Here is a 22,348-nt window from a genome sequence, read left to right as displayed (position 1 = left end):
CTAATACATCACGTCCCCATCGGGATAGCGTTAACCGCACAGACTCTCAAACAGGGCTGCAAACACAAGCAGGTGGTGAAGATAGGAGGGCTAACAGTGCTCAAAGGGATTTTAATTCCCTGAGCACTGAAAGGGATCATAATGGGAGCAAAGGGATTAAGAAAGGGCCCAATAATGGCCTCGAACAAATCCGGCGCAGTGATAATATGGTTTTAGACCACCCACCAGAATGTACTCCTTACACCCTAATCCTGACAGGGGTCCCATATCCTCACCCAGGTCACCGTGAAAGCTGTCAGAGCCTTATTCATAAATCTGCCTATTGGTGCACTAGTAAAGTACAGCCTCGGGTAAACTAACGTAAGCACATCATAATAGTAAGACGAGTGAACTAGTTGGGGAAAACACAAAAAGATATAGAAGGTGATTGTGTGGTCCTGAATTTTAACGATAAGAGATGGGCAGAATTTGCCTTATGTCATTTCAGAGACTCCCCTTTGGAGCACATACAGGCCCGTCCATTGGGTTTCTTTCATCCTCCCCACCAAAAGGGCATTATGCCCTGCCCGCGTCTTCTGAACAGAACCCCCCCCTCCTCAGCCCTCCACATGGCTTCACCCTAACCGCTTTGAAGCATTGTCGGGTTTAACAGATATTGACCATCATCGGACCCACACAGTCCAAGTAAGCTGGTGAGGACAGGAGGGTTATCCAGGGAAACCCACTGCTCAGTGAACAGAACAGAGGGGAATAGGCTGGGGTCATATATAATTTGGATCACAACATACATACTCCACCCGGCACTTCAATTAGCACTGAGAAGCGGTTGACTGGGGATGACCCTTTCAGCTCCCTACCTTATTTGACCCAGGCAGGGGGGGGACCAGTTCAGACCTCGCGATTGTTAGTAACAGGGAGGACCTAGCTAGAAGGCCGTGTAAAACCCAACCTCTTAAAATCGTTTCCTGGAATATCACAGGCATCCGCTCGAAACTTGAGGATGAAATATGGCTAAAGTATATAAAGGCCTTCGATATGATATGTATCCAGGAAACATGGTCGATAGAGTGCATTGAATTGGAGGGTTACCGTACCCTTAATGTTCATGCAATCACCTCACCAGCAGGGAGAGCGAAAGGAGGACTGGTGACCCTGATTTCTCTTAAATATGGATCTATTAATGTCAAGTCTGTTATTAATTCACCTTGGTGTCAATTGATTTTAATTTTTAACTTGTTTCAGGTCAATACTCTTTTAATTAACTGGTACTACAATGTTTTCGACCCAAATAGATGTGATATCATTGTAAACCTTAAGGAGGAAATTGATAAGGTTGCGGGGAAGTGGGAGCCCCTATCTATCTATTGGGACGGGGATTTTAATTGCACCTTATGTAGGCACAGCTCAGATTAGGTATGCGGGTTAACAGACATTGAGGGTCAACCTCTAACGCATTTTATACACACTCCACAGGGAGACGCCTTAAATGATATCATTATTGTTAATGATTTGTCTTTCGTTGATACCCTGGTCAGTAACTCAGAAAACCAATATCCCACCTATATGGGCAGAGGTAGGGAAAGTGTTCTCGACTTTATGTTAATGTCTAGAAACTCTGCCTTTTTGTTAGACAGTTTTGAGAGTGAGCCAAATAATGCCAGCGACCACAACCCCCTTACTGCCTCCCTACACGTAGCTGCCCAAGAGAAGGAAGGTGATGGTCGCCCCCTCCAGTATCATTCAAATCAAGGGGTGAGAATGAAATGAAACAAGATAAATTCCCCCCAATTTGAGGAAAAGTACGGTTATGGCAAATGTAAGCGACATTCTCAATTGCCTTGATCATGACTTTCATGATCCCCCCATGAAATGGCCCCACAGGGATTTCAGGGGATTTGTAGGGATGTATCAAGAAACCCGACAAACCCATTAGTAATAAGGGAATCCAGGGGCACCAAATGGTTCAATGCGGAGTGTACAAGGGACCAAAAGGACCTAAAGAATGCACTACACACAAGCCCGTGAGATAAAGCCCTAATTAAGAGTGCAAGGCAGTCCTATAAGACCATAGTTGCACAGAGGAAATAAGACCTGAGAAAGTTGGCCTGGGAGGACCTAGAGAGAGCTAAGAGCTTTTGGTAGGTAATAAACCGCCCATTGTTCTCAAAGGACTCAAGGGGCATGGACTCATTATTACATGGGGACATGTGGGAATCTCATTACACCAAGATATTCAACCCAAATGGTATTACTATCCAGGAAATAGGCCTGGAGGTCACACTAAATCCAAAATCCGCTCACCAATTGAGCATCTCCCTCTCAGGCAGTGAGGTGGAGGAGGCCCTCAAAAAAGGGATACATCTAAAAGCCCCAGGGCTGGATGGGATACCTCTTGACTGATTTAAAAGTAATCTTCAACTCTGGGCACCCCTCCTGACGAATGCCTTTAGAACAGCAACAATTGGCCCTATTCCAACATCATGGAAAGAGGCCATAGTGGTCCCTGTGTACAAAAAGGGAAAGAAGGAAGACCCGGCCTGTCATAGGCCATTTTCCTAATTGACGCTATGGTCATGGTGCTGTGGAGGGTGATCTTAGTGCGCCTTGAGACCTGGGCTGACTCCAAAGGGCTAATATCTCAAACCCAATATGGCTTTTGAAGAGGTATGGGGACAAACAACCAGTGCCTCAACTTGGCATTAATTATGGGCAAGTACATGAAGGCAAGGAAGGGGTCAATACACCTGGCCTTCATGGACTTGTCCAGCGCTTTCAGCACAGTTAACATGGGCAAACTGTGGTCCATGATGGGGGAAATGGATTTTGAGGAACCTTTTATTAGCCTATTGAGTAGGTTGCACGCGTCCACCATGGTAGCCATACGATTCGGCCCTGGGGGAGAAAGGACGGGGCCTATTGTTTCTACAGAGGGAGTTCGTCAGGGGTGCATACTGGCCACCTTTCTCTTCCTCTTGTACACAAACTGTGATTCCGTAGTTGACATATGCGGACGACACAGTCCTAATGGCTTTAACTGCTAATAGTTAACAGAAGTCTCTGAATGCTTTTACTAATTTTATGTTAGCCCTGGATCTAAAGGTTAACTTTACCAAATCCTACATTATGGTCTGTGGACCCGGTCACATCAAATCAAGAAGGTTTATGGTAAAGAGCAAGACAATTGCCAAGGTCTTACATTTTAACTATCTCAGTAACATTTTTAACAACAAATTTAACTGGGAACATCTCATTATATCCAGGGTGCAGAACATTAGCCGAGCTGTGGAAGGTCTTTTCCGCTTTGCATGTAAGTTGGGCCATAAGCCAGTAGCGGAATTGATAACCCTATATAGATCAAAATGTTTGTCTACTGCCACTTAGGGGGCGGGAGTATGGGGACACTATAAAAACACACAACTTCAAACTGTAGAAAATAATTTTCTAAAGAGATTGTTGATGATTCCAAAAAGCGCCCCTGCAGCATTTTGTCACTCTGAGGTAGGAGTGGACTTTGTCGCTGATCGGATTTATATTGCCCCATTGATTCTCTGGGCCAAAGTTTGGCTGTCGGAAGACTTAAAGCTAACAAGAGAAATTGTCAAGGATTGCATGATGCTGGATAATGCTGAGGCTATCCCTTGGCTCTGCTATGTAAAAGAAAAATATAATGAAATAGGCCTTGGGCATTATTACGACAATCCTGACAGCATAGATACGAATATGAAATCGATCATAAAAGATGCATATTGTGGTGAGCTTGACAATCGCCGGCGGCATGCAGGGTTGAAACCTTATATCGATCAGCTACTTTTATATCCCAAATTGTATTTGTCTTTTACCACGAACGTGCAGTTTAGATTTCTGTTGACTAGATTTCTGCTTTGTACATTGTACTTTCTAGTGGCGTTCCCTAAACAGGCCGAATGGTGCAATAACCTCACTCCCTGCCCTTGTGACACCTCAGCACAACAAAGCACTTTGCACTTTACACTATTCTGTGCACTTTATAAGGAACCAATGGCCTGGTTCTTTATTCCATTTTTAATAGAAACCCACCCACACAATTACCAGGAGGGTTTTAACCTCCCATCATCCTTGTCCATTGAAGCAATCTGTACGATAGTACTAAATTTTATTAGGATTGCATTTTTAATAACAAAACAGTACGAAATATAAATAAAATTGGTGTCTCCTGCCTAGAATCATGTATTTTAGAATCATGAATTTTAAATTTCTTCTAAGGTTATTTGAGTCAAGTGACATTTTATGGTACTAATATATGTCATTTTTATATATTCGGTATGAGTGTTATACTTTTATGGTTTATTTAAACCGAATAAAGTTATTCTTGACTTCATATTTCTATAGCGCGGATTTAGCTGAAAGGCAGCAGAACTAAGTTCAGTGATGGAATAGGTAAATTGGCTGTGTAAGGTTAATCCATTGTGGTATAGTGTTCTTAAAGAATTCGTTTTCAACTACTTCCGATTTTGGAGCAGTGTTGGGGCAGTCCTGATGGATAAAGGGATGTTTGTTCCAGATCCTGGGTGCATAGATGGAAAATACCTGCCACTTTGATTTTCTTTTTTATACTTGTTACTTTGCAGTCTGATGGTGTCATTACTGCAGTTGTGCGAGACCCACCGGAGAAGGTGCGCTGAGCTGCAAGATTAGTGGGTGTGTTGGTTGTGATGACTGTGTAAATGATGCAGCTGGTTTTAAAGATGATGTGTGCCGACAAATAGAGCCAATGGAGTTCCCTCATGTTGGAGATGATGTGATCATATTTCTTGAAGTTGTGGATGAGACATGCCGTATTTTGTAGGATGCCCTAAGGAGTGCCAGTGTGGAGTCTGGAGGCCATGAAGCAGGACATTACCACCATCCAGATGCATGTGCACAAGGGCTTGAACGGCAGTTCTGAAGATGCTCTCTGGAAGCAGGGCCGACTGGCCATAGCGAGCACCGGGCAATCCCCCGGTGCGCCGCACGGGTGGGGGCTGGTTTTGGGCCCCTGGGGGCCATTTTTGTTACAGGCCCCGCTTCGGCCCTGTACCAAAATCGGCCGAAAACCGGCACGGCAAAGTGCTCGGTGGCCCCTCCAACCACCCCCGAGTGGGGAGGGGGGGGCGAGCTCTTTGCCGGGGCCGGTTGTGGTTCCCAGTCCGGCCCTGTCTGAAAGAAACAGTTTCACTTTTAATAGAAGCGAGAGCTGGTACCAGCACATCTTTTTTTGGGGGGGCAATGTGTTCTCTAGATCCGTATGTGCACTGTAAATTAGTAGCAGTCTGGATGAGCCTGCAAAACGTGGCTTTGCTGTGTATGTTATGTATTATTAGGATTGTAAGATGCCTGACATTTTTATTTCCCACTCTTCCGAGAGATTGTCTGGCATAACGCCTCAACCCTCCAAATACCCTAGAGGAATTGAGGTTTGCAATCTTTATTTGCTTGCTCAGTGCAATTCTATTACAGGACCGGAGACTTCGTATTATGCTTCTCTTTCTTTTAATGCTACACACAGCAGCCAATGAAAATTGTTGTACATGTAAAACAAACTACATTTCCCATGATGCAAACATACATCACTTCCTGTCATGGCCCATAAGAACTAGGCAACACCGGATATAGTCCTAAGTGCCTTATTACTCTTATGTTGTTTTGATGACTCGTTGAGTATTTATAGCACTTGTGCGCGTTCCGCTATTGTGTACATCCATTGTTGCAGTATTGCTGGTTGTTGCCTGTGGTGTGTCTCGCGGCGGCCGCGCGTCCCGCTGTCAGTGGGGAGGTGTGCGGGATGCCGCGAGTCTGTGTTGCCGTTTTCGAAGCGAGCATCGCGCTTACCTCGGACGCGCCTCTGTGTGTACGGGCGGCGCGTCCGAGCTTCGGCGGCTTTGAACTGTTTCCCGCCGGGCGGGGCTGGGTTGCAGCGGTCGCTGCATGTTGACATCCTCCCTAACATCACCGGTACCGGCCCGCCGACGGCGGGGGCTTTTTCTTACATTCTGTGAGCGCGGAGGCCTCCCTCATTGGCCAAGGCCGCTCGGAGCCTTTCCCTTTCGCTTTCTCCATAGTTCTAGCGTGCGTAGCCCAATTGGGCTTGTTTTTGGTAGGATTGGGCTACGCACGCTATTACTGCCCATTCCCTTCCTTTTTCTTCGCATTTCTCACCGGATCTTTCCCCGAGCACTGGTTCTACGCCTCGCTGGCTGTGAGAGACGCTGGGCCTGGAGGGTGCACACCTCCCTGGTATTTTCTGCTTGGTTGGCTCCATTTTTATGCCCTGTGGGCTGCAATAATTCTATACAGCCTTGGCTGAGGAGCAAGGTACCTGGTGATATTTAGTTGTGCTGTGGGTTGGCTCCCCCATATACTCCTCCCAGGCTTCTTCCCTATTGTTGAATATGCCCATGTACAAGTTTGGGGCTACTATGGAGGACTGGGTGACCTATGAGGAGGATGAGGTTCAAGGAGAAGAGGTGGCCCCCACCTCTGTCGAAGATAAGATTGTTGAGGCCCTGGACGCTTCTGTTCAGGACTCTGTCAAAAAGGCCCTGGAAAAGACGGTTCCTGGAACTGTCCAACAAGCCTTGGCAACTGCGCTAAAGCCTATCACTATGCAATTAGAAAAATTCGCCAAGCGCCATGGGTTCACAAAGAACCCAAAGCCCAAGAAGGATGAGGGACCTGCAGGCTCGCAGGCAGATTCTTGGCCTCACACTTATTCACTGCAGTCTCTACTGGCTCCTGATTCCGGTAAGCCCGGGGCCCCGGATACGGACACTGATACTGACACTACCACCACTCGTACCTCGGATGAGTCCCCTCCGAGGAAGAAGGCTAGGAAGTCGAAGAATGTGGAGTCTTCCCCACAAGTGTCCACTCCTTTTACATTTGATCCCGCAGACATTGTGCACCCTAGGTCTTCCGATTGGCTCCCGGCGCCGGAGGTCGCCCTGTATATTCATGACAATCTTAGGAAAAGTTTTGACAAGGAAGTCAGGAATAGACTCAGGTCAGAGTGTCACAGGCCTGATATTGCGGACAAGGTAACAGAAACCCCAGATATTGACTCTGGTATGCTGACCTTTCTCAAGAAATTTGCAAAGGACCCTAAAAAGGGTATTGACCGTGTTTGGAGAGGGTGTCAGGACAAACTCCTGTACGTAGTTGGGCCCCTAGCCAAGATTTTAGAAATCACGTTGGATGCGCAGGAATCGGGGGCAGCAATGGATCCTCACGTGCTGGCCGGCTGGACCCAGAGAGCTATCTGCCTCTTGGGCAATGCCAACTGCGCTATTTCCACTGAGCGCCGGAAGTCCCTCCTCATGAGAATGGACTCTAACCTCACCGAACTTGCGGCAGCTGAACCAGGGCCCCTTGCTGATGGCAATTTGTTTGGTGAGCGTTTCGTAAAAGATGTTGCGAAATACGTGGGTACCTTTACCACCTTAGATAAAGCCCAGTCAGGCATTAAGCGAGCTCTCCAATCTGGTGTTTTTAACAGGGCCGGACGAGGCCGGGGACGCTCGTTTGGCCGCCAGCAATTCCACGGTCCCCAGAGAGGAGATTTTGGCCGTGGTAGAGGCGATTGGGATTCCACCCGAGGGGGAACCTTCTACCCTACCAGGCAGCGCCTCAATAAGCGGAAATTCAACAGGGGACCATACCGTGGTGGTTTCCAAGCCACAGAATCTTCAGGTGAGTGCTCCGGATATGTTTCCACTCCCTCTCGGGGGGCGTATTCGTCATTTCTTTCAAAATTGGGTTCAATTGTCTCAAGATGCATGGATTTTAGAAACTGTACAGGGTTTTCATCTCGATTTCTTTCAGGTTCCCGTTCAGGTCAGGTACCCCAGACAGCTGTCTTTTTCCCAAACAGAATGCACTTTTATAGATTCCGAAGTAGGAGAATTGCTGTAGAAGCATGTGATAGCTCGCTGCGACAAGGGCCCTCGCGGCTTCTGCAGCAATATTTTTCTAGTCCAGAAGAAAGGTGGCGGTTACAGGTTGGAACTCAACTTGAAGGAATTCAATGGTTACATGGTTTACAAACACTTCAAGATGGAGGGCATCCATCTATTAGCGGATCTTCTGAAGCAGGGGGACTGGATGGTCCGCCTGGACTTGAAGGACGCTTACCTCTCTGTGCCGATTTTTCCTCCACATCGGAGGTTCCTGCAGTTCCAGTGGAGAGACCGGTGGTACGAATATTTGGTCCTTCCTTTCGGTCTCTCGTCAGCTCCTTGGTGCTTCACCAAGGTGTTAAAGCCTGTGGTGGCCTACCTCAGGGAGCAAGGGATTCGCATGATAGTATATCTAGACGATATACTGATCATGGCTCAGTCAAGAGACATGGCGAGTGTGCACCTGCACACGACCATTGTTACGCTGCAAAACCTCGGATTTGTGGTCAACGAGACCAAGTCCGTTCTCTGTCCAACCCAGAAGATAGATTTCCTGGGGTTTGTGATCGATTCCAACACGGCTCAGTTAAGCCTTTCCAGGTCCAAGTTACGCGATATCCAGAAGGAGCTACGTGCACTTCTGTCCAAACAGACTGTCTCGCTTTGACAGGTGGCCAGGATCGTAGGTCTTCTGGCATCATCCATTCAGGCGATCTTTCCGGGCCCTTTACATTATCGGGCCCTGCAGAGATTGAAGATCCAGCATTTACAGCAGGGTCTCTCATACACGGACCTGATTCCTCTGTCCACGGAGGTGCGGCAAGAGCTTCAGTGGTGGCTGGGCCACGTGGAAGCTTGGAACGGTCGAGCCATTTTCGGTTCAGTTCCAGAGGTGGTCATTGAGTCCGACGCCAGCCGCTGGGGCTGGGGTGCACGCTGCGGCGATGTTTCTACAGGAGGGCGATGGTCCCTGCAAGAACTGGATCTCCACATAAACTGTTTAGAACTTCTGGCCGGAACGTTTGCGATCAAAACTCTGTCACTCAAGAACGTGTCATGTTGCATACTGTTGTAGATGGACAACATCTCAGCGGTGCGCTATATCAACAAACTGGGAGGTACAAGATCCTCCATGTTAGTAGAGATAGCGAAAGACTTCTAGCACTACTGCCTGAGTCGTCAGATATCGGTTGTAGCCGAGTACATACCGGGTCAGTCGAATGTAGTGGCGGATTGGTATTCCCGCCACCTCAGGGACTACAGCGATTGGCAGCTCCACCCGCGGGTGGTTCATTGGTTGCAGAGGATATGGGGGTCTTGCCAGATCAACCTCTTTGCATCCAGGTTGAATCGGCAGATGTCTCAGTTCTTCAGTTGGAGGCCGGATCCGTCGGCTCTGGCGACGGATGCATTCACGCAGGACTGGTCTCAGTCCCTGAATTAACCGTTTCCGCCATTCATATTGATTCCGCGAGTATACTCACGGATAGTGCGTCAGAGGGCGGAGATGATCCTAGTGACACCCCTCTGGAAATCGCAACCTTGGTTCCCGAGCCTTCTGGAGATCAGTTGCGATCTTCCCAGGAGGATCCCGGAATTTCCGACGATACTCCAGGGCCCTCAGGGAGAGACTCATCCAATGGTGATTTCGGGACGTCTGTCCCTGATGGCCTGGAGACTTTCAGGAAACGTTGGTAAATGCCGGAGTTTTCGGAGCAGGCTTCAGCCTTTATCGATCAAGCCTGGGCCCCTTCCACGAGGAAATGGTACGCTTCAGCCTGGAAGGGTTGGGTTTGTTGGTGCGTGGAACAACGCGTGGATCCCGTGGGGGCAGGATTACCCTGCATTGTGAATTTCCTTTCCTTGAAAGCTTCCGAGGGTTTGGCTTATCGGTCAGTTAACAATTTCCGTTCCGCGATTTCGGCGGGTCATTCTCAGTTTGAGGGTAAGCCTGTTGGCATGCATCCCCTTGTTTGTAAACTTTTAAAGGGGATCAGGGTGGCGAATCCGCCTAGGCCTAAGTACACCTCCCTGTGGGATGTTTCTCTGGTTCTTGCCTTGTTCAATAGTTGGCCTCAGAATGAATTATTGTCCAGGAAACAACTTTCAGCCAAGTTAGCTATGCTGTTCTGTCTGGCGGCATGTCGGCGGTCATTGGACGTCAAAGCCTTTGATATTACAGGTAGAGTGTTTACTCCTCAAGCAGTTTCTTTCAATATTACGGCCAGGACTAAGACGATGTCTAGTAGTATTGACTATCATGCTTTTCCTTCCAATACGAAACTTTGTGTGGTGAATTGTCTCAAGGTTTATGAGGAATGTACAAGGTCTTTACGACCGGCAGGTGTTACCCAGTTACTCATTGCCTTGCAAAAGCCTTTCAGGCCTGTTACTGCGGCTTCTATAGCCAGGTGGTTGAAATATATTATGCAGGAGGCGGGGATTAATACCCAAATGTTTGGTGCTCATTCTGTACGTGGTGCCATGGCATCTAAGAGTTTTATGTTGGGATGTACTGTTCAGGACATCATGCGTTCAGCGGATTGGTCCTCAGAATCTACTTTTAAACAGTTTTATTACAAACCGGTGGGTGATATTTCCTCTGTGGTGTTTCAAGAGCGTTAAACTAGCATAATACGAAGCCTCCGGTCCTGTAATAGAATAAAAAATTAGCTAGCTATCGCGCCAAGAATTTTCAATTCTATTAAGGACACGGAGGCGAGGATTATCCCACCCGGTTTATTACATGTACTGTAATATTATGCCCACCCTGATATGATCTGTTTGACAGAATTTACGGGCGTATTTTTCTCATTTTTTCAGGTTCTGAAAAGAAGATGGACTGAATGTCTTGCGGATTGGTGGAATTCTTTCCAGTTGCCTGTTCTTCCACGTTGGAAGTGATTCATGTTGGATCAGTGTTGTTAATGGACTCTCGTTCGTAGCAAAGAAAGAGGACTATATCCGGTGTTGCCTAGTTCTTATGGGCCATGACAGGAAGTGATGTATGTTTGCATCATGGGAAATGTAGTTTGTTTTACATGTACAACGATTTTCATTGGCTGCTGTGTGTAGCATTAAAAGAAAGAGAAGCATAATCCTCGCCTCCGTGTCCTTAATAGAATTGAAAATTCTTGGGGCGATAGCTAGCTAATTTTTTATTCTCAGCACTTTAAACGATCACCAGACACATCTGCTCTGACATTCTGGATTTAAACATTTGCTGTTTTTACTGCTCTCAGATAGTCTGCCTTCCTCTATTCTATCTCATGCCATCCTACATTGATATTTGTTATATTAAACTTGAGCACTTAGGGGCTGCGTTTGGGAGGCCTTACTCTTTTGTGGCCCTTCAAATCCGCAAGGGCATTGGTTAGCTAAAATTAGGAACACAGTGCTTTCAAAGCATGTAAATAATCCGTCTACAATGTATCCCCATTTCAGTATGGTAGGTGGTGGTGGATCAAAAATTTGCTAGCATTCGCGACAAGAATTTTCAATTCTATTAAGGACACGGAGGCGAGGATTATGCTTCTCAATCTTTACTGCATAAAACACAGCAGCCAATGAAAATGTATATTTTCACAAAACAGTAAAAACTGCATTACCCATGAACACCCATGAGCATAGGCATGCCCCCACAGTCCATAAGAAGCCCCTGCGTGCTCCCATCATCCTCTTTCTTTGAGGCGAAACAAGTCCAACAAAACTTGAACAGTCACAATCCTCCAACGTGGAAGAACAGCTTCAGGTGTAACATCCTGACATCCGGAATCGATCAATCCGACTTCTTATCAGATCCTGAAATAAAGGAAATAACACCACCGTAATCCTTGCATAAAAGGGTGGGTAAGCTTAATACATACAGTACATTAAGCCGGGTGGGATAATCCTCGCCTCCGTGTCCTTAATAGAATTGAAAATTCTTGTCGCGAATGCTAGCAAATTTTTGATTCTATTACAGGACCGGAGGCTCAGATTATGCTAGTTTAACGCTGATTAAATACCACTGAAGCAATATCTCCCACCGGCTTATAATAAAACGTTTTAAACGTTGAATCAGAGGACCAATCTGCACAACGCATGATATCCTGGATACTTGATCCTAAACCATATGACTTTGACGCCATAGCACCTCTTACCGAATGAGCACCAAAAATCTGTGTATCAACACCTGCTTCTTTCATAATGAAGCGAAGCCATCTAGCAATAGTGGCAGCCACCACCGGTTTAAAGGGCTTTTGAATAGCAATCAATAGTTGGGAACAGCCCTGCAGCCGCAAGGCCTTCGTACATTCCTCGTAAGTCTTCAAACATTGGACCACACATAGTTTTTCATTTTCAGGAAAAGCATTATAAGATATATGTCGAGACAATGTTTTAGTACGACCTGTAATATGAAAAGAAACCCCTTCCGGGGTAAACACTCTACCTGTTACGTCGAGCGCTCTGACATCCGAAGATCTTCTGCAAGACGATAGGCAAAGCAACATGGCCAGTTTTGCCGATAATTGCTTCCTGGACAGGAGAGAATTAACCGGCCATCTGTTAAACAATGAAATAACAACTGAGACATCCCATAAACCCGTATATTTGGGTTTGGGAGGGTTGGCTACCCTGATGCCCTTTAACAACTTACAAACAACCGGGTGCATGCCCACTGGTCTACCGTCCACCCGGGTATGCCCCGCCGAGATGGCCGAACGAAAGTTGTTGACCGAGCGACATGGAAAGCCTCCATGCCATCAGGGTTAACCTGCCCTCGAACAGCAACGGATGTTGCTCCTGACGAGGGCCCTGCAACAGCCACTTCAAATCCGGCAAGAGCCGGGGGCGGTCGCAGCTCCACTGCAACAATTTGGGAAACCATGCTTGTGACGTCCACCATGGAGTCACCATGACGATTTCCGCCTCTTGCCGTATCACCCGAGTCATCACTCTGGGGATCAACAGAAAGGGAGGAAACGCATACTGGGTCCCTTGCGACCAATCCTGCAGAAATGCATCCGTCGCTGTCGCCATCGGATCCGGTCTCCAACTGAAGAACCGGGGAAGTTGGTACGTCAACCTGGAGGCGAACAGATCCGTCTGAAATGGACCCCAAATCGCTTGCAACCAGAGGAATACTTGGGGAAGCAGCTTCCAGTTGCTGTAATCCCGCAAGTGTCTGAAGTGTCTGGAGTGCCAGTCCGCCACCTGGTTGGACTGACCCGGGATGTACTCCGCTATCACCGATATCTGGTTCTGAAGGCAGTAATGCCAGAAATCCTTGGCTATTTGGACAAGAAGAGACGACCTCGTGCCGCCCAACTTGTTGATATATCTCACTGCGGACACATTGTCCAGACGCAGGAGGATGCAACATGACGTCTGCCTCGGGGATAACGTGCGGACCGCGAACGATCCCGCCAGAAGTTCCAAACAATTTATGTGAAGTTCTAGATCCTGTGAGGACCACCTGCCGCCTGTGGAAACATCTCCACAGCGCGCGCCCCAGCCCCATCTGCTGGCGTCCGACTCGATCACTACGTCCGGCCGCGACCCGAAGATCGCCCTGCCGTTCCAGGCATCCACGTGGCCTAGCCACCACTGGAGATCGTTCCGAACTTCGTCCGTAAGCGGAACCGAGTCCGTATACGAGAGACCCTTTTGAAGATGCCTGATCTTCAGGCGTTGGAGGGCTCTGTAGTGTAAAGGACCTGGAAATATCGCCTGGATTGATGACGCTAGAACCCCTACAATCCTGGCCAGCTTCCTGAGCGTGACCAATTGACTGTCCAGTAACTTCGTGATCTCCTTCTTCAACTCCCTCAACTTCGCCTGTGGAAGACACAGTTGCGCCGTGAGGGAGTTGATCGTGAACCCCAGAAAATCTATCACTTGAGAAGGGGTCACCACGGACTTCTTCAGATTTATCACAAACCCTAGGCGTTGTAACAGCGAAGTAGTCATGGTCAGCTGTTGCTGCAAAGCAGACCGATCCTGCGCCATGATCAGGATATCGTCGAGGTAAATGATCATTCGCACTCCTCTCTCTCTGAGATAGGCTACCACTGGTTTCATTACTTTGGTGAAACACCAGGGAGCCGAGGAGAGACCGAAAGGAAGAGCCAAATACTCGTACCAACGGCCGTTCCAAAGAAACTGCAGGAATCTGCGATGTGGAGGAAAAATCGGAATAGAAAGATATGCATCTTTCAGATCCAGCCGTACCATCCAATCTCCTTCCTGTAACAAATCCGCTAACATGTGAATACCCTCCATTTTGAAATGGTTGTACATCAGATACTGGTTGAAGTCTTTGAGGTTGAGCACTAGCCTGTTGCCACCTCCTTTCTTTTGAACTACAAAGACGTTGCTGGAGAAGCCGCGAGGGCTTCTCTGGCATGGAGCTATCGCGCCCTTCCTCAGCAAGTCTGCCACCTCTGCTTCTATGAAACTGTGATCTAGTTGGGAAAAATGGAGAGGTGGCGGGGGAAACGCTTGCGCTGGAGGAGAATAAAATTCTAGGTTGAACCCCTGAATGGTCTGTAAGACCCAAGCATCCTGAGTTAACGCCTGCCATTGCAGAAGACAATGCTGCGTGCGACCCCCCAATGGAAGAAGAGACACATCTGGTACACTCACCGGAACTTTGGTGTGCCTTGAAACTTGCTCTGTTGTTCCCCGACTGGAAACGTCCTTTGTTGAAACCTCTCCGAGACGGATAGAAGGTGCCACCGCGGGTGGAGTCCCACTCACCCCGGCCGCGACCAAAATCTCCTCTCTGGGAGCCTCTCTGGAAACCTCGGCCTGACGAGCGACCCCCGCCTCGCCCGGCCCTGTTGAAAACACCCTGCGTGAGTGCGCGTTTGATACCGCTCTGGGCCTTATCCAATGCGGTGAAAGTACCTACATATTTGGTGACATCTTTAACGAAACGGTCTCCAAAGAGACAACCACCAGCCAGGGGACCCGGCTCCGCCTCTGCAAGTTCCGTCAAATTGCCGTCCATTCTGAGCAGCAAGGACTTGCGCCTCTCAGAAGAGACGGCGCAATTAGCGTTGCCGAGAAAGCAAATCGCGCGCTGAGTCCACTCAGCCAAGATGTCTGGATCCACAGGTGTCGCCCCTTCCTTGGCCGCCAGGGCCATCTCTAAGATCTTCGCCAGGGGACCAATAACATCAAGCATCTTGTCCTGACAGCCCTGCCAGGCCCTGTCCAGCCCTCTTTTGGGATCTTTTGAAAATTTCTTCAAAAAGGTTAGCATACTAGCATCAATCTCCGGAGTGTCAGCGACATTGTCCGGTATATCTGGACGTGGGCACTCCGACCGCAGTCGGTTGCGGACCTCCCTAGTGAAACTCTTCCGGAGGTGGTCGTGAATGTAGTCCGAGACCTCCGCTGGCGGGACCCAGTCCGAAGACCGAGGATGAATTATATCGGAAGGATCAAAATGAAAGGCCCTGGGGGTCTTGTCCTCAGCCGTCTTGGGAGCCGGCCTGGCCTTCTTAGGAGGCGGAGGCTGTTCCTCCGAGGTATCAGTGTCTGTATTGGTATCAGTATTTGTGGTGGTGGTATCCGTGTCCACTACTATATGACGCTTACTCTTCGCCTTACCGCCAGAACGTGGCTGATCTAAGGCGTCGCGATCCGGCAAGGAAGCCATGGACTGGGCATGCGGCCATAGCTGACGTTCGTCTGAACCTGCTGTAGAGGTAGCGGGATTAGCCCGCTTTTGCTTCTTGTGTCTATCATAGCCGTGGCGCCTAGCAAAGCCTTCCAGCTGTTTTCTTATGGGGCGCAGGGCCACTGCTAGTGCCTGTTGCACAGTCTGGGGGACCTTCGTCTCCATGGCTCGATTAACTGAAGCCTGGACCGAGGCATCCAAAGCTTCGACAATATTATCCTCCAGGACAGCCTCCTGCTGAACGTCAGTAGTCTCCTCCCCATCTGCCTCCTCCTCCTCAGGGTACTTAGCCCAATTCTTCATGGTGCAATGGACAAAGGTAACACAAGTGATAAACCCTGGCAGATCTTGAGGGTGGTGGGGGGGGTCAGCCCACTGCACACAGATATATAATAAACTTTCAACGTTACCCAAACCCCCTCAGCAAAGCTGTAGTCTATATGGTCAGAGACCCAGGCCCTAACAATGCATAGAGCGTGTGCTCACTCTGGGCCATATAAATTTTACAACCACAGGACTGGCGGTGTCACGAGAGGCCAGCCGGTGTGTAGAACGCGCAAAACGCGCGTTCCTGTGTGCTCTGGTAACGTGCCGAGGCGCGCCGCCCAAAACGCTACCAAAACCTACTAAAAACAAGCCCAAATGGTCAGCGTTTTTGGGCGCGCGCGTCGGCCGTGAGCCACCCGGCCTCTACGCAGGGCGTATCAGGGAGCTCCTGCGCGCCCTCAGGCTGCCGGTAACGGGGCTCTCCTGGTATGCGCGGCGGCCCCTCGCCGGTCAAAGACCGTCACATTCGCGCTGGCACGCGCGCGCTCCCCAGCGGCAGCGACCTCAGAGAAAGATCGGCCCAAATAACAAGTGTAACGCGAGGTGAGAGCGCTACTCGCGAGCAGCAGACAAACACAATATTTTTCACACACGCCAGAAATGTAGCACCTATGTCCTCAAATAGGGAGCGGAATGACCCGCATTAACTCCAATACAATTGAAAAACAATCTCCCAAAGCACCCCCAGACCAACAAGCAGAGTGAGGGGACAGGGAAGGTGCACTTAACTCTGGCTTGTGAGCAGCAAAGAAAGAGGATGATGGGAGCACGCAGGGGGTTCTTATGGACTGTGGGGGCGTGCCTATGCTCATGGGTGTTCATGGGTAATGCAGTTTTTTGTTACTGTTTTGTGAAAATATACATTTTCATTGGCTGCTGTGTTTTATGCAGTAAAGATTGAGAAGCATAATCTGAGCCTCCGGTCCTGTAATAGAATTGGCAGTGTGTGTCGTGATAAGCTGACACCAAAATGTACTTTAAAAGTAATTGCAGCGTACTGACGGTTTTGGCCAGATGTGCTTCAAAATTTACTAGTTTACACATATTTTAGCCTACCGTTACTTACTGGATCAACCAACAGCAACCATACCTACGAAGTTGCTGTTAGTAAAATCCTTCAAAGAAACTTTAATGAATTATTTGCCATAATTTATGCTAAAAAATGGAATAGAACCCAAATTCACTGTAAAGCCAGATTTAAATTATAGCCTATTTTGATTAACGTGATTATTGAAATTGCTCTAATATGTGTTATTATATTATGTTCAGTTTTGATTAGCGTGTTCGAATATTAACAATTTGTCACCCATTTCCTCCAAACACACTTCAGGATCATGTAGTACCTAATTATACAAAAAAAAACTGATGTTTTCAAATATCACCAACATTAAAATACTTTTTCGAACAGGTTCTGTAGATAGAAACGGTTACTTCCCACACCGAACCACCTGTGGTCATTTTGTTGGGCAATATGCCGCCAAAACGTATAACTCTGGCTACGGACCTATTTAACAGTACAGGGCCCAACTGAAGCCCCAAGGTGTGGACAGAGTAAACAATGCCTGTTTGTCCAGCCGCAGACATGAACAAACCCATCCGTCATCCGCCAGCAGACCAGAATGCAACTAACTCCGACCACCCACGGTCAGCCCTGCTCCGGGTTGCCTTATCTCCGCCTCTTTCCTCTCTCTCTCTCCATTCTTCTGTCTCCCCATCCAGAATAGCGGGCAGAAGCAGCATCACACCCTGTCCGTGTCGAGAACGGTTTATAGCACCCGGCCACAACCTAACTGTCTCTCGCCTCACGTGCACCTCCAGCCAAACCCCAGCCCACTCCTATCAGTGCGACACCCGTCGAGGGGCGGAGCCAGCAGCACTTCAAGGACTGTGAGAGAGACATGTGCGGACTTCTCATCCAATCAGCAATTCGGAATTTTGTGCTATGCACTATGGTTGGCTGCAGAACCGCCAATGCTCTAATTCTTGGCCGAGAAGCTGCCACTGCTCCAATCCTAGGCTATTTTACACATACGGGTCCCTCCCACTGTCAGCCGACTCCCATAATATGTTTAGCTGTGGAATCGGTTGTTGTGCGACCGGGAAGTACTGACATTACGGGCAGACGACATCTGTTAAGAGATTAACGGCAGGCAGCGGACATTAGGTTGATTTCACAGACATCCGTGGAAATAGCCGACAGATGTTTAGCGGAGAAGAAATGTTTTTTCCTTTAGTCAAGACCTTCAGTACTCGATCATGGTTCTCTTGTCAGCGCCATTGAACAAATGATGTATCTTTACCTGGACCAAGATTGCTTTCTTCTGCTTCATAATTTTGAACGTTGTTGCTCTCGGCTAAGCCATTCTTCAAACATGAAAATACGTTTTAAAGCAGTCTGGATAATGTGATGTACATAAGGTTTCTTTCCCCGAGTTTAGATGGTCAAATTATATTTCTTTGCCACTTGCCGAGGCTTTTCCTGAAACCTGTTTTACTTAATAACATTTGGTTTTGAATATTGTTGATCTTTCTGAATCCACTGAAGACATTGGGCTAATTTCCAGCCTCCGCAAGGGGTCACCTTTGTGCCATGGAGCAGAAGATGTGAAGTTCAACAGGAAATTGGTATGTTCGGTTTTAAAACCTAAAACGTGCTTACGTCACCTGAGGATTTTTCTTAGATACTTCTGTGTTTTGGCTTTCCAAAGACCCTCACAGGGGAGATTTTTTGCCTTTGAATTCTCCGCACTGTTATTTACTGACAATGAATCTGAGGTTTCTTCTACGCCCTTCGTACTGCCTCTTGTCTGTGTGCCTACTGTGGATGTTCTTGGGGATCCAGCAGGCAAGAGCAGAGAACCCGAATGTGGAATATTACAACGCTGTGGTGAATGTGACCCTCTTGTTCCCAGGCGGTAGTCCCATGCATTTGCGGATTGATGGGCGCTATGGGCTTGACTCGCCCAAAATAGAGACCAAAGGCGTGGTATTGGCACCACTGCCCATCCATGGAGGTAAATCTTGCAGTTTTAAAGTCTATGTGTGTCTTTTATGCTGTTCCTCGACTGGGTGGCGCAGTCTTAAACATAACAGAAAAGGAAAGGTCCAGTAAAGAACTACTGCTTCCGTCAAGATATGTAACGAGATTGTGGCGCGTGTGTTTATGTGTATAGGGCAGATGCAACATTACGATCTTTATAGCGGCCCCTTAATTTGCCTTTCAGAGCTCCCAAGTTACTGAATTCCATGCTTAAGTAGCTCATCCAGTCCAGTTTTTCCGTTCCACTTTGTAATTTGTAGTCCCTTTATCCATTCACGAAAACCAAGACAAGTCCCACGAGTCAAACTGGATGACCTACCTGCTCATGGGACAGGGGCAGTTTTAGAGCTCTGACCGCTTGTTCGTTTACCCAAGTTGAGTGAACAAAAATGAAGTACAACCGCTGCCCGATTTTGTCAACATCAGTGTCGTGACGTGTTATTAATTTATAATATAATTGTATGCCTGTGATAATTTTTGGAGTCAATATTACAACAGTTTTCAATTATGTATATAAGAAATTTGGCAGAAGTGACCTGTAGATGAGATACAGTAGGTTTTAAAGTTTGAAAGACTCAAACTGGTGCTCACCAAATATTTAACCAACATTAGTCTGAGCTACTCATTTCTTTTCTTGCTAATTCATGTGTAACCACTGCTCAGTGATCTGGCTGTTCTCTGTGATGATGTTGACCCTCTTGCAGCATGCAACACCAGTCATCCTCACTAATGGGAGACAATTTACTCTTTTAAAAAAATGGCGCTGGACAGATCTCAGGGTGACTACTTACATTTCGAAGTGAAATGTCGCGGCAAGCCTCTCGACTTCCCTTGGACTTTGCTGGCTTTCTGCTTCTTATCATTCTCACCTTCAGCTGAGCCTAGTAGATGCGCTCTTGTTATTTCAACATACTCCGATTTTGGTGTTTGTTTTATTTTGGGGGCTTTTGTGCAGCATTACATTTGCGTAGTGTTATGTTAAATGTATTAGCGATATTAGAGCTTCCCAAACTTAGTTGTTTTTCTCTGCTGGCTGTTTTGTTGTCCTGTTCTAGCCGTGACTTGCCTATAGTTGTCAATTGAGGTCTGATGCTTTTCGTGTGCGCTTTATTTATTTATATGAATTGATTTAAAATACGTTTTGGCAGGCGCAGGTCGTTCCTTGACTTGAAAATATTTAACGAGTGGTTTATATGTTTGCTTAATTTTAAATCCTGCATTGCTGAGTACTTGTGAGGATGAAGTACATACCCTGTTTGTGACGTCAAAGAGTCGACATAATCTCTGATAGGGATGTCATATTCCTTTCTGTGTTGTTATAACGCACTTGCCATGACTGGTCAGTGATATTCACACTGATCTCCAATTGTTCTATGTACCTCTAGGACTTATTTCCTGCTTGTTGGTGACACCTATAACCTTGCAGCAACGTGCCTACTGCCCTCTAGTCCTGATATTTACTTACTGTTTGTTGGTGACGCTTGTATGTGGGTAGCAACGTTTTATTGATTTAAGCAGTTCAGTAATATGTACACCTGTGGTTTGCTAGCTTAATCAAATACTCATCCTCCAAACTGTCCTCGTAATCTGCCGGTCAGTGAATTGTACAGGTTGGTATCCCCACGAGTTGTTTGGTATGACACTGAGACCAGGTGCTAAAGAACAAATCCTGCTGGGTGGCAAAGGGGATTTTTAACATTGTTATAATATTTTAAAAGATTTTGAAAAAGTGTTTACTTCAAAGTTAGGGAAATATGAGTTTAAACATGGGACCAAACCAATTAAGCACACATTGAGGATTGTACCTTTTTTAGTTCAAGAGACGACAGAGGATGAACTGAAGAAGATGTGCGATCTTGTTGTCACTGAACCCAGAGAATTGTTGTGGTTCCCTTTTAATAGTGGCGCACATGTAAAATGGCAACTTGAGGGTCTGCATTAACCTTGGGATCCTTAACAATGAATTCTGGGTGGACTCCCATTCTTCACCTCACATGTATGTTTTGGAGGTGTTAAGTTCTTGCTTAAACTGGACATGGGCTCGGCATACCCCAATGTCGAGTCGAAGCTGAATTTAAACACCTCCCAGCTTATGTATCCACAATTAAGACTTTTCAATTTACTGACTGCCTTAAGAATTGCCCTTCGCAGCTTCCATTGTCAGTGTTCCATAAAATAATGTACCAGGTTCTGAAGTGCATCAAAGAGGTAGGTACTTTTCAGGATTTGCATTTTCATTTCTGCATTTTCATCCCCTTCACCCGCGTGTCTTTTCTTATAGATAATTGATACTCCAGGCTCACACACCATTGTGAGCCCCACTGAACCCGCCCACCCACCTGGTAAGCACTACCTTCTTCGGCCATTCGATCCGCCCCTGTTAACCCCCCCCCCAACAACACCCATATTGCGCCGGTATATTCACCTGTTTTTTAATTGCACAGCATGATTTCCTACCCATCTAGTGTGCACCTCGCATTTGATTACCCGTAGTTACACAGGGTATTCTATACCTTTATGATTGAACTGCGCACGCACTACAGGTGTTTCCATTTACGACTCCCTCACCGGCATGTGTTAACTTTCGATACGGTCGCATGGTCAGCGACTAGCTGCCGCCTCCCCCCCAATCCGGCACCCAACACCAAGGAACGTGGACACGAGACGTGTTTTACTTTTTGGAAGGCGGGCGCTAGTCGCCCGGCCGTATTTATTAAAGTATGAAATTAAAAAAGGGTTTTAATTGCATAATCAACAATGAATACAAAAATCAGCAGGACATTCAGTTATACAATCGTTATCAACAAGTTTGAGAGCCTGACCTTAACAAAACTCTAATACAAGTTGTTCCTAGCTTAAACTAAACATCCTACCTTGATTTTTGTACATTTCTGGCCATATGGCAGGGTCACTACCGGTGTCAGGTCCTACAAGCTGCGCCTTCCCCCTAGAAGTGCGCATGCGCAGTGTTACCCCGGGAATTGCCCGGTCTACGCCCCAAACTCCATTTACCCACTAAAGGAGGGCCCTTACTCTGCGCCGGTGGCGTCATGAGTCCACGCGCGCGGGGTGGCTACCAGCCTAAGGAAAGCGTGAACTACTCCTACCCGCGCTCCTTTGCATATTACCTTGCCCCTGGAGTACTGGGAGTGGCCCGCAGGCCCCTCCCCCCGGGCGGGAACCTCCATAGGATGATGCCCGCCCCCTCAGACCTCAAATATGTGCTCACCGATAATGACCTTACCGCCACAGGCCAGTATTGTTAACCGACGATCTGGCCTCCCCCTCTAGCCCCTGCCTAAGGACACATTCCTCCTACCCCAGCCCTCTAGCCAAGCCCAGATATTGTCAGCCCATAGGACATTACCTTCTTCTGTCAGATGAACCCCGTCCTTTAAGTAA

General features: G+C 47.5%; 1 protein-coding gene and 1 long non-coding RNA gene across 15 annotated transcripts in view; one reads left to right on the top strand and one right to left on the bottom strand.

Annotated features, from left to right (window-relative positions):
- Positions 1–17,685, bottom strand: part of LOC144769456 (uncharacterized) — a 253,652-nt gene extending 235,967 nt beyond the window's left edge. The window contains exon 1 of one of the 2 annotated variants that reach the window (XR_013598701.1): positions 17,411–17,685. This is a non-coding gene — a long non-coding RNA (uncharacterized LOC144769456). The remainder of the gene's footprint in view (positions 1–17,410) is intronic. The other variant, XR_013598700.1, reaches the window with a different exon arrangement.
- Positions 17,686–17,947: 262 nt separating this feature from the next.
- RNF130 (ring finger protein 130) overlaps positions 17,948–22,348 on the top strand; it is a 684,518-nt gene continuing 680,117 nt past the window's right edge. For 9 of the 13 annotated variants that reach the window (XM_078653555.1, XM_078653553.1, XM_078653551.1 and 6 more), the window contains exon 1: positions 17,948–18,920. In XM_078653555.1, coding sequence (XP_078509681.1) covers positions 18,671–18,920 — 250 coding nt within the window. In that variant the 5' untranslated portion in view covers positions 17,948–18,670. The remainder of the gene's footprint in view (positions 18,921–22,348) is intronic. The other 4 variants (XM_078653561.1, XM_078653559.1, XM_078653560.1 and 1 more) reach the window with 1 other exon arrangement.

Source organism: Lissotriton helveticus, chromosome 7 (assembly GCF_964261635.1).
Source record: "Lissotriton helveticus chromosome 7, aLisHel1.1, whole genome shotgun sequence".
Taxonomy (NCBI): domain Eukaryota; kingdom Metazoa; phylum Chordata; class Amphibia; order Caudata; family Salamandridae; genus Lissotriton; species Lissotriton helveticus.
The sequence above is the reverse complement of the archived record's forward strand: the minus strand, read 5'-3'. Positions and strand labels throughout refer to the sequence as shown.